Source organism: Diadema setosum, chromosome 14, assembly GCF_964275005.1.
Source record: "Diadema setosum chromosome 14, eeDiaSeto1, whole genome shotgun sequence".
Classification (NCBI taxonomy): Eukaryota; Metazoa; Echinodermata; class Echinoidea; order Diadematoida; family Diadematidae; genus Diadema; species Diadema setosum.
This window is the reverse complement of record NC_092698.1, coordinates 764927-778399: the sequence shown is the minus strand read 5'-3', so window position 1 is coordinate 778399 and position 13473 is coordinate 764927. Positions and strand designations below refer to the sequence as shown.

At 37.9% G+C, this 13473-nt stretch overlaps 1 protein-coding gene across 1 annotated transcript; it reads left to right on the top strand.

Moving 5' to 3' along the window:
• The first annotated feature begins 2056 nt into the window (after positions 1 to 2056).
• On the top strand, positions 2057 to 13288 carry LOC140238155 (peroxisomal trans-2-enoyl-CoA reductase-like). The gene is made up of 8 exons (XM_072318095.1): positions 2057 to 2228; positions 3849 to 3982; positions 4956 to 5121; positions 5686 to 5767; positions 6586 to 6682; positions 7334 to 7438; positions 8042 to 8159; positions 9210 to 13288. Exons 1-8 carry the CDS (start codon positions 2111 to 2113, stop codon positions 9275 to 9277), a joined length of 888 nt encoding a protein of 295 aa, XP_072174196.1. The 5' UTR covers positions 2057 to 2110; the 3' UTR covers positions 9278 to 13288.
• The last annotated feature ends 185 nt before the right edge of the window (positions 13289 to 13473 follow it).

Sequence of the window (13473 nt, the reverse complement as noted above, 5' to 3'; positions counted from 1 at the left end):
ACAAATACAATACTGACGTTTTATGACCATCACCTTCACAAAATTGTGTCGGATTCTTATGAGCTGTTGTTTATACTATACTTCCCGATATTCTTCTACTTTTTTTCAGCAATAGAAGAAAACAATTTTCTTGAGATTATATTTTTGGTTTGGCGGGATGAAACTATTTGAAATAATGTAAACGGGCATTTCACAGTATATAATATGGCCTACTGTATTATCATCACATCAGTCAATAAACCGCTCGGGTAAACAATGCTTCCAAATTTAGGTCTCTACCTCAATGTACCTATAACGAACTCATGTTACTATTCTAATCGTTAACATTAAGTGTTTGTTTTTCGATTGATTACTACAGTTCAGTCTGAGTGTTTCTATAAATACTTCTTTGCGATTAACCCTTATCATCTATCAGACCAAATCGAAACTTGGAAAAAAAAAATTGTTTGTATGTGTGTGTGTGTGTGGGGGGGGGGAGGAAGGGGATGAAAATGTGTCAAATCTCCTAATGAATTGTGATCAATTATGCATTATGCCAATGTATAATCTGTAGGTAGACTACCTATACGAGGAGAAATCGCAATGTTAGTGTACTACATCACGTGTAATGTTTTAAAGTGCTTGATCTACGCGTTTTAATGAATGAAAATGAATTCGACAAATTGAAGGGGTCGGTGCAATATAGTGCTAACCCACACAAGGGTCATTTTGAGATATCGCTATTGAATGTTTGGAAAGTCCATACATTGTACATTAATAAAACATGAATGCATGTATTTTTTGCACCGACCCCTTCAATTGTATAAAACGCTGTTTAGGCCTATTAATTTGATGTCGACCTTTCACAACCAGTTTTAATAGTAGGCCTAAACATACGGGGGGGGGGGGGGAGGGGGTGGGTGGGGAGCTCAGACAAATTGTACATCTTGAACCTTGAACCTTGAATGAGTACTCTCCCAAAAGGGAAGACGCTGTCCTGGAGAGGGCTAGCTGTGCTGTGCGGTGTGCTGTAGCATGTGCCTGTGGTGACGTGAGCTCAGGTGCATCTATATACAGGTGCAGGTGCTCGGTGTGGGTGTGCCTCTCATTAGGTACAGCATCTGAGGCGGTGCCATATGTCTAATGACAGGGAGGGCTGCACTCCTAAAGGTCATCAAAGTACCTGATGTTACTACTTTGGCAGGGAGAGTGCTCTTCTTCTTCTTCTTCTTCTGGTTAAGTCTGCCTCCTTCAATAGCCTGAAGATTCTTGCAGACTGGTGCTATTTACATTATAATACAATTTATTTACAGATATTTACAAGCACATAGAAAATTTGACGAAAACAACTAGCCACTGTGATCAACCGTTAGACGGTTTCGAAATGACCCCACAGATGGCGCAGAAACAATGTCTGACGACAGGGAATTCCAGTTCCTTACAGTTCTTGGGAAGAACGAATGGGCAACCTAGGGATGCATAGTACTCAGTATAGGATCCGTAAGAACCGTCCAATCCCCATGATAATTATAGCTTCCAAAAGAAGGAAGACGGTGTAAGACGGCGAGAGTGAGTCATCTGGATATTTTCATTTTTCTTTAAGTTTTACTATAACATTACAGGACGGTTACCGTTAAACCGATACAGACTCTGTACAGATCGTTAACCCCCCCCCCCCCCCCTTTTTTTTTTTTTTTTTTTTTTTTTTTTTTTTAATGTTGGGGAAAAAAAGAGACAGTCATTAGGGGATGGCCGGGGCATCATATAGGGTGCCTACAGATATTATGTCAGAGACAGGTCAAGTTAATCATTGATGTATCAAGTGGAGAAATTTAGGTCTCATGGACCCGCAGATAAGGGCAGATTCTGTACAAAATCCTCCCGACAAAGGTCGCACTAAGCGCCAGCCGCCGGCCTAATCGGGTAAAGGTACCACCTCCATTACGATACGATGCACGAGCGAGAGAGGTACTGGTAGATGGTGCAGTGTCAGTCTCGCCGATCAGCTCACTGTTTTTTACACAAGCACACAAGATACAGTGCTAGCTCGGGATAATTTAAAGTCGCATCGGGATCGCGGGCACTCGTCGCTGCAGGTAGCTCCTCGTCCGGTCAACCGTATACAGACAAGATGAATCAAGCCAGCAGAAGTGTTTTCCGGTCAGGATTGTTTTCAAACAAAGTTGCCATAGTTACCGGAGGTGGAACAGGCTTGGGACGTGCCATAACGAAGGAACTGCTCTTTTTAGGTAAAAATCGCGACCGTGCTTCGCATTGGGAATGTAATTAATAGTCCGAAATATGTAGTCCCATATGTAGTCTTTTATGTTGGGTATCATAATCATGCCTGCATCTCCTTTTGAAATCCCTCTCTGTGTGTGTGGTGAGTGTGAGGATGTTCAGAGCGTGGTTCCTAATCCACTGGATTGCCAGAATCCCTTGAAACTTTACTGAACATTTCGAAGAAGAGTCAACAAGTTTGGAACAGAATACAGAACATGGCATGGATCATGACATAGGGTAAGGGCACCAGTATTCGGTCAGCCCCCGGTATTCGGTCACTTATCACTAGTCACCAGCCAATAAGTTCAACTGTCACAACACACGCAAATCACATTAATTCACATACTTGCACACTCATTCAAAACAGGAAACTCCCTTAGCCCCTCCAAAAATCCATCCAAAATCCAGAATTTTACCGTCAAAAGTGCAGAATCGGCGCTACTTTCCAAAAGCGTGCGTGGATAAGGCCCAGTTTTAAGAGTACAGGTCGCCGAAAAAGAGCTAAAAATCGAGAAATATGCTATTCTCTCGCGGGATTTTTTGCTTATCGCAAGCTTGGAGTGTAATGGTATCCTCAAAAACGCAAAAGAAAAACAAAATTTCCGTACGTGGCGATACAGTGTCCCAATGTACAAGGGTTGAATGCAAGTGCCGAGGCCCCAGTATTCGGTCACCAACGGTTGCCGCAACGTCCCCGATGCAATTTTGTGCCAACAAGGTAGCGCGCGCACGCATTTTTCAGCTGCCTTGAATACGCATTGACTTTGAACGCGCACATCGCGTGACCGAATACTGGTGCCGGTGACCGTATACTGGGGAATTTTCAAGGTGAAATATTTCGGGATTTTCTGCAATTCTGTGAGATATTTAACAAAATGGAAGTTGAGATTACAGAAATTTGATATATTTCACATACATTGCTGTAGATATGATGTATGTATGTATTGTTTTAGTTTGAAAAATATTGCAAAAAAGCTTAAGTGACCGAATACTGGGGATGTTACCCTATATATCGAGCAAGCTGCCCATGATTCGACCATCATAAAGCCATCCAAAATTCGACTGCCTGCGCCTAGCCTCGCGCCTGCTACATGTAAAACCTATGCTAATAAATTACTAGGTGTCATTAACTGTAAGAAAAGAAATTGTAGAGTAATGGGCTGTTTAGATCTACCGTACCTGTTGTAGGCTGTCCATGGACCATAGTATTAGTGTTGGCTGGATTTGAAGGAAGATTTGGTAGAGCCGCAGAGGCCAATACCAAATTTCAAGGTTTTATGTTCCAACGAGCTGTTGATTCTTCCAGATCCAAGTAAAGCCAAAGGCATCTAGATCTATTTTAGACTTCCTTTTTGTTGTTGTTACTTTATAGTGTGAATTAATCCCTTGTAGGTACAAATTTGTAACTTCTCTGAACTTGTCTGTAGATCTAGTTACACTTGGATTGGAATAAATAAATTTAATAGGGACCTATTTAGCTTTATCTCAGCAATAACAAAACTGTACTGCTGAAATAAGCTCAAACCTGTGCAAAGTGTTCATATGACTGATGCCCTTTCTTGAATTCTGTATGTTTCTACTTTCAGGTTGTAAGGTTGTTATTGCTTCAAGGAAAGTTGATAGGTTACAGAAAGCAGCGGAGAAGCTCAATGCCTTACTACCAGAAGGAACGACAGCTAGTATCCAGACCATGAAATGTAACATCAGGCAGGAGGAAGAGGTAGGCATAGGATTTCGGGATCATCCCACAAGACTTGATACCCATGAGTCCTACAGCCCACGAGTCCTACAGCCCACGAGTTTGACACTAGGCAAATAAAGCCCTTGAGACAGACACTAGGTTAAAACAGCCCACGAGTTCGACAGATACAACACGGGGTTTAATGCGTCGGTCTCATGGACCTTGTTTGCTTAGTGTTGAACTCATGGGCTGTTTGACTCGTATGCCGTATAACTCGTAGGCTGTATGACTCGGTGGTGTAGGTCTCGTGGTGTGCACCCAGGTTTTCTCAGAGTACACTCCTTTAGCGATCAGTCTCTATCAATATAATCGCTTCCTTGATGCACTTCTGGTTGGTCTCAAAGGTATACAACTCAGTGGTGGAACCAGCAATTTTAAGTCTTCCAATGGTTGCCTGTATTATTTTGAGACATTTTACAATTTCTTGCTGGTAGAGATATCACATTCATAACAAACTAGTTTCACTTTTTTTGACTGATACTCTAATGATGCATTCAATTTCTTTAACAGAGCTTGACAGTAGCGGTGTCCAGGGGCCACTAAAAATTGATGTCAGGACACCACATTCTCAAAAAGGCTATCTTTTGATGGGCTGATCAGGCACTTAAAATTCAAAATAGATTGTTATGTATCTTTTTATTTTTGGACATAACATTTCTTTTTTAGGCCACCAAAATTTCATATGTTCATTTTGTAAAGATCTTAGTTGCCTGAATGTGCCACAACTGACCAGAGGAAAAAGTTTAATGTTGAGCCCTGTTAAAGTACATTGTGTTAGGTATCAAATATATCAAAAAAAAAAAAAATATATATCCTCATGCAATGAGAATAATTTAAACAAAGCTCTCTTCAACTTGGAATAAAAGGCTTGCTGTGTCTGCTTCAAAGAGTTTAGTACATGGCACTACTACCTTTCATGGCATCACTACATTTCATCTCTTCTTGTTGCCAGGTAAAATCACTCATGAAAGCGACTGTGGAGCAGTTTGGAAAGATTGACTTCCTGGTGAACAATGGCGGTGGTCAGTTCCCAAGTCCACTGGAAGACATCTCAATGAAGGGATGGAATGCTGTCATCGATACTAACCTTACAGGGACCTTCTTATGTTGTAGAGAAGGTAAGAGCAGCTGTGTAGTAGATTTTGTACACTGCTTCTCTTCTAATCACTTTTTATCAATGAATTAGTTTACAAAATAACAGTCCTATACTTTATTTATTCAAGGCATGTTTTTTGTTTTAATGTATACATTACACAGTATATGATGATTTATAAAACAAAAAAACAAAAAACAAGATGATAATAGTTGACTCATATACAGTGCTCTTTCTATCTAAAAATATGCTCATATTGCTGTGGAAACAGACTGAATAGGTGGAACTTTCTTGATCAGATAGATTCCATCAGACAGATTCCATCTGAAATTGAATATCTACCAACTGTTTCCATTCAAGGCACAATATATTCAAAATTTCTCATGTTCTATCTCAGCTAACTACACCCATCTACTCACCGTATTGTGATTGATCAGAATGTTCATGGATTATCTAATTTATCACAATTTTGTCTATGAAGCATTATAATTTGTGTCATTCAGGTATCAAGTATTTGTTTGTTATCTGTATTCATTTATTTCATTAAGGGAAAAAAAATTAGATATGTTATTCAAACTTTTGATTACAGCTTTTCAAGCATGGATGGGAGAGCATGGAGGAGCTATCGTTAACATTATTGTTGATCTCTGGAAGGGCTTCCCAATGATGGGGTGAGGTTGACTACATTATCGCTGGTCTTTTTGTCACATTCACAGTGAAACAGAGGTCAAGTTTACTGGCTGTCTAGTTAATGTGGAAGAACCTGAAATGCAGGAATGTAATATTGGGAATTCTTGATCAAGATACCTACAATAATGAACTTACACTCTCTTGATTCACACAACTCTTCTACTGTGTATTTTCTATTGCAGTGAAAGTGTAGAAGCCCTCAACTTCCGTATTCCATGTTCATGCAGTACAGACCAATCATCCCAGAATTGATTCAGTGATTAGAATTGTTGGCTGCAAAACATCAAACTGGAACCTTGTGCCACATGTTCAAGGACTCTGCTAGCCTATTGTTGTCATGAGGAAAAACTTTCTATGCTGGCACAGTTTACTGTACGCTCGCAAAGGTTCATGATTTCAAAATTTTAAAAGGAAATGTATATGGTTTCGATGTATCATATATTTGATGTTTCTGTTTTGTTGTTTGGCAAATGTATTTATATTCTTTCATTTGCTAAATATCTTTGTTAGTCAATGGTCAGAAAGATTTATATCAGTGAAGATGTAATGATAAGGTATCATTGTGGCTTAGGGGATAATACCTTAGTTCAAATCCTCTGGTAGCAGCAGTCGTGGCACTTGTTGAGGTACTCTATCATCATGGCCTAGTCCTTTGTATGGCCCCTAGAGCCATTGGTTCTTTGGTAGCTTGTACTCATAAGCATGAAATAGTTGCTACCTGTTTTGACCATGTAAAATAAGTTTAAATACAAACAAGCTCAAACACAGTGTTGGTTGTATAATATGATCTTGCCTACAGTCATACAAGTGCAGCTCGAGCTGGTATTGAGAACCTGACAAAGACTGCTGCTGTGGAGTGGGCTCCTTATGGTATCAGAATCAACTCTGTCGCCCCAGTGAGTACTCATCCCTACATTCCATAATTTCACCTCAAAGTGGTTTACCATACTGTCACCCCAGCAAGGGCTGACAACCAGAGCACCAGTGAAGACATTATGTGCTGCTACCTTGGACAGATCTCTTACAAATAAGTCTCACTGAGTGGCAAAGTTTTGAATGCAGCAAAGTAGGGGTTTTGTTGGGGTTTGTAGAAGGTTGCAAAAAGTGTGCCAATAGAGTCCACAAACTGTTTCAGTTATTTGCCAAAAACTTTGTAAGCCTTTGCAGAAGGTTGTAATATATGTTGCTACAGTTCTTTTTCTCTGGCCCATGCTAGTGACCACGTGACCATAGTTCCTCTATAAACTTTCCCATAGAAACCATTTGCCATATCTTTCAATAGAATTGGCTATTACACTCATTCAAGCACAACCATGCTAATCATACATGTGCTGTAGAGTAGATAAGATTATGAAGCAAATGTTTAAACCATAATACATTGTAATAAGACTTCACACATTGTAATATGACTTCTGCATAGCCTAGAAGTAATGACTTTTTCATTTTGCTGCGTGCGCTACCAAAGACTTAGATCAGGACATTTTTTTTTTGCAGTTTTGATAATTATCATTCAGATGAGATATGTCACATCTATTCCGTAATTATAGGGGACAGTGTATGGAAAGGAAGCCGCAGAGCATTATGGGACAGAGGAGATCTTCCAGCGAGCCGTACCAGCTATCCCAGCAAAGAGACTAGGCACACCAGAAGAGGTGAGAATGGTTGAGAAACAGAGCGCAAAAATCAACTAATGAGAAATAGAAAACTAGAGCCCATGCATTGTTATCAGGATTTGATTGTGATTGAATAACCACTGGTATGACCTGTACCATAGACCATATGCATTTTATTCTTTTTTTCATTTACCATTTGTTCAACTATCTGTATTATTATTATTATAATTTTTTAAAATCTACCCTCCATTTGATTAATTGTTTTTTGCCACCAATAAAACAATTAACTTCTATGCCAACAAACTTTTCAGAAGACAAAAATAGATGATTTTATGTTTGCTGTAGCATGGTGATTTTGAGATGGTAAATGTTAGAGGTTAAAACCTTTGTCTTAAAATGCTTGGCAAATTGTCATCCCCCAAAGTAAATGGAAGCCACATTCTTGGTAGCTCAGAATATATCAATGGCAAGATGTAGTCTTGAAAACCATAAAGTTGATTTTGACATTACCAGCCAATACTTTTTCTTTTTGCTTTCTTTATCTTTTTTTTTTTTTCAAAGGAGAATTGAAATTTCTTGTATATAAATGAACTTAATGCTTTACATGTTCATCTTATTGTTTGTGTGTATTCTTGTGTAAAGGTTTCTGCAGCAGTGTCATTCCTACTGTCACCAGGAGCAGCGTACATTACTGGGGAAACTATCAAGGTTGATGGAGGTAGCAGTCTATACCGACCACCTGGTAACTACATGGTTAGAGGTAAGAAAACTTGGCTTTACATCTATCACAGCCAAGATAGAATAAGTGATATTTCAAAAGTAAAAAATGTGTGCACGTATTTCAGAGAAATCTTGACACACCATGCATTATTGAGTACTGATGATAACAACATAGTTATAATGTGTTGAACATAGTTATAATGTGTTGATAGTGATCATTTCAGTTACAGTGGATATCATGTAGCTTTAGGTAATCACTTTCGTATTTTGCAAAGATTAGTGGAGTTGCTCTCTAGAAAGTATCAAAGTTTGTCACAACGTCATGGTACAACATCACAGTGATGACCATAATTCATAACATTGACAAGTGAATTATGTGCCCTGATTCGTTTCACAGGACCTTGTAGTTGCATAATTCTCTTGCTTAGATTCCCATAGAATTAAGTAATACACATTATGAGTTTTCAAGTGAATATATCAATTAAGGATCAGATGACTATTGTATTGCATTGGACACTGGAATGATGTTCACCAAGGGAAAGGCCCTGGGTTTGGTCATACCTATTAAAGTGAAATGCACATACTTTTATAATTTCATATTGATTTTACATCAGGGGAATGCAATTTGTTCAGGATATCATTAATGGTGACTGAAAAAGTACTTGAACTGTGGAAATGTGCAGAATATGTGTTAATGTGCAGAGAATTATGTGTCAATCAATGAAGATAAAACCTACTATTGTTCAATGTGAATTACCATCCTAGAGTTATTTGATTAATTTCCCTATCATACATATTTGTGGGAATCCCAAAAGTCCAAGCATTATACTCTGTGCATAAGGACTGATTGTTTTGGTCACCTGTCTGTAGTGGTCACTTGTTTTCCTTTGACCGACCATGGTCCCATTTCATAAAATTTGTTATCAGTGATAACTGCCACATTTCTATGACAAATTTGCTCTCAGCAATTAGATGCAAGGATTTCAGTAGCTTGTAACAACTATCACAACTTGTCACTGATAACAAGTTTTATGAAATGGGGTCCTTATCAGTGAAGTGAATTGTTGAGTGCTTTTGCATGCCCATACAGATCACAGCAACATGCCTGCATACAGCTGGAATGATGAGGAGGATAGTGGACCCAAGTCTAAACTGTGATGTCATCAATGGAAGAGTAAAGAATAAATGCTGCAGAGACTGAGGTGAAGTGACGGTATTCAGTGATTCTTTGATCCATCCAAACATGGTAGTGGATTTAGTGCATTGAAGGGAATACTGTACTTCCTTACTGTGTGAAGGTAATTCTCGCTTTTGAATCATTGATTGAGAAGAAGAGAGGACGTAAAACCAACAATCCGAATGAGAGAAGTATCTGTACTGCCACTTTGGCACTACTCATCAATATTGGTGCAGCTACTGAGACAGGATGAATCAAGTTGCTCTTGCCACAAAATAATGAGAGTGAGTATTTAACATGTACCTCGCGGAGGGAAGTGTGTTTGGTTTGGGACCTGTGGATACAGATCACCATTAGTTTATCCACTGACATCAATGAAGCGATTCACAATAGACTTTGTGAGAGTAACACCAGATTCTCTTGGCAGTGTGGTCATTCTAGCAGATGAATTAAACTTGATTTGAACTAATATGTGATAGTTGTGCAATCCTATTATTTAGGATGTTTGCATTTCTATCTTTAATTCTGCTTTAAGTAGGAGTGATGTTTCACTAAATACATTCCATGAATGATTGTCATACTCATGATAGTGGAATCTTCTTTGTGGCAAATAGGAATTGTTTGGACAATGATGCAGATGGGAACTGTCACATATAGGTTTCTTGAAACTGAAATAGTATCAGAACATTTTGAACAATACTGATGTTGCAAGTGTGTCAGAAATTTGATGGTGTGTAGAATTGTGGTAAAATAAAGATCAAATGTATTTTAGAGGCATCAGAGGGATGTAACAGTATTTTATATGAATGAATTTCTTATTGCATTAGTAGCAAGAAGTATTTTTCGAAAACAAAGGTTGAAAGAAGGGAAAAACCAAATATAAAAAAATCCTGATGTTTATCATTAAATGAAAGTTAATGTATGTTTAAACTCTGTGAAAAATACAGCCGATGACAGCACTGTACATTTCTGAAGTAGCTTTCTATTGCATTCATGGTACAGGAGGAGTTATTTTTTTCCCCCCAAGTTTTTCCAGTTAAGTTTTGAGCTGGTTCATTGCCAAACTTTTAGAGAAATTGCTTCATGTATCACAGCACTCAAAACTTGATTTGTAGCATCTGTATTTGAAGTATTGATTAGGGTGTTCCCATGTAAAGCTCACAAACTATGCATGCCAAGATACTACATAAGCAATAACCCTGAAAATATCTCTGCTACCTAGCCCACTTACAGAGACATTTAAAGAATTGATTACTGACAGTCTAGGATAGAGTTAAACTTATGTGAAAATCCACTTGTCTATTCATGAATCATCTAACCACAAAGTATTTTTAGATTGATATCATTATATGCTGCTCTTACATTTGAGCATTTGTCTGTGTCCAATAATGTGCAAAGGAAGTAAACTACAAGGGGACCTGAAAATGCTGCATCATTTATTTTATCTCTCTGTGATCGGTATGATTCTTGCTAAACTTAATAACTGTGGTTACAATTAGTGATGCCTGATATAAACTTACTAAGCTGCATTAAGTATGCACCATATCTCGCAAACTTTTTATATGACCTGCGTACATAAGCCTCACAAAATGTCTAACACTGACGTTGTGTGTACGTAGGGGGTTCATAGGTTCTGATATGATTGTTTGCTATATGTGATATGATTTGACCTGCAGGTCTATACATGTATTTCCTTTTCTTCAGATTCTTTATATCTCTAACACCTATATGTTGTCTGGGCCACAGCATCAGATTTAGGAATGCATGCAGGCTGTATTCTTGGATTAGCGAGTGGGATTAATTTTGGTTGTGTTGGAATTCATGCAGCCTGTATTCTTGGATTAGTGAGAGAGACCTATTTTGCAGGTTTATTAGAGTCTCTATGTAAGATTCTGCTGATTCGTATTTTATTTACATACCTCTGTAAAAATAGCACAGACATTTGCATACAGTGTGTGCAGGTTTGTGTGGATATGATAGGTGTATGGCTTTGTTTATGCTGATATTGATATATTTTCATACTGATCTAAGTACAAATGTTGAGAATGTGGTACGCCTGTAGGATATAATTACATTGCAATTAAAATTATATAGATATATGCAACCTGAGAAGATTTCATATGAATGTATTTTTTCTATGCATGACACTGAGTAATGGCTGCCTTACAGGAAGCAACTCTCAAGACAAATTGAAAAAAAAAAATCACATACACAAAGAAACTGAGTGTAACATGATGCCTCTGCAGTAATATGCAATCTCTTTCTCTTAGCCCAGTTGAAAGGAAACCTAAAGCATGTCCTGCAGCTACTCATGTAAAGTGTTTTTGTGAGATGGTATGCTCTCAGTCAGCCAAAATTAAAAATCATGAATTGAAGTCTACAATATCAATCTGAAGTGTGTTAAAGATGGCAACTCAGATGGAAGTTTTGGAGCTGTACAGGTATACCCCATTCTCACTCTTACAATAGGAACCCACCTCACATTGTCTATCTCAAAGTCACAAAGTGAGCCTGTTACTATGGCAGTATCCACAATGGACTCCTGTCATAACAAAGTCCTCGTGACAGACAGTTTTCTTTCGTTATATCAAAATTTCGTTATAACCGAACAAATAAATAATAAAAGACATAGCAGATAATATTGTAGCCTGAAATTTTACTTCGCCATAACCATAATTTTGTTAATTGTGTTCGTTATAATAGGAGAGTACTGTATTGACATCCTTGTTTAGGACCAAATGCTAGACACTTATATTTATTGATACTGCCAGCAATCTTTAACTCTTTATGTGCCATGTTCGCGCGTCCAACTCAGTCGACGGCATGCCAACTTCGCATATTCTGCTCAAATGCACAAACCCCCCAATCCAATCGATAAATCACCAAATGCCATGGTACAATGAAAGCGTTTCTTGTGCTTCCATTCCTCTCACACATACATGTAGCTTGCATTTGGTGTAGTGATTGATTATCAAGTAGTGTTCTCTACTGAATTTGGGTGTAAATTGTGAGTTTCTGTCACTGTTTTGTGTGCAAAAGTCATGCCTTTACAGTAATGTAGCTACTGGTCATGTGAAAGAAAAACAATCATAAATTTGTCACACAATAATACATCCAAGCAAAATTTGGCATTTTCTCCACAAATTTACTCACTATTTGTGCAGCTCAACAGGAATCTATAGAAGTTACAGTACATAGACTTGAAAAACAGAATATTTTCCCAATACATGACTATGTTGGTGTCTCAGAATAATGTGGCACTTGGGGGGTTTACACCATGGCACATGGAGAGTTAATGACCGGGTAGTGTGGGGAGAGAGGTTGGCCCGATTGAGTAGATCTTCATTCACTTCACAATGCACTTGACTCATTGTATAACCTGTTGAATCCTCTGTTCTTATTTTGGAAGCCCCACCCCAGTTATGAATGACGTAAGTTACAGTGCCTTAAGACTGAATAGGTCTATAAAATGCTACAACAAGGGACAATACTGTGAAAGACAAAATTATTATTATTATTTTTTTTTTTGCATGTGAATAAGATCTATACTCTACATTCCACTGAACAACTCTTGCTTCTTTAGAAGAAAATATTAACTTTGACATTTAATGCAGAATGATGGAGAGATGCATAAGGACATTCAGAGCTCACCTCAAAAATGTCTCAAAGCGATTACTTTTGAAAGTAATAGGTATGTAAAACATTGTTATAAGAAGAATGTTTATGAATGTTCAATAAATAAAGCCAATAATATATATGTCTGAGTCTTACTGTATTGAAAGCGAGATATCATGAGGTGTACAAGTGTTATGAAACTTGATTGGAGAGGGAGAGGAAAAAGTGTCATTTATATTTCAATATACACTGTACCATATATTAGATTACAGTTATGTACAATACACCTATATGTATGAAAAATACTACTTTTTCGATTCCATGATGTCTCAAATCAAAATGAAACTATTAAGGAAATGAATCAAAATTTTGTAATAAAATGCAGTATCATAAATTGTGCGGTTGAATTCATTATCCAGCATTCCTGCTGTACTTCATCTAAAACTATCATGTGATTGTCATTCATCTGGTGATCACCTGGATCAGATCCAAATAATATGCACAAACACCACATTTCCAGTGTTTTAGTCAAAATGCAATCCAACTCTTCTCTACCACGCCT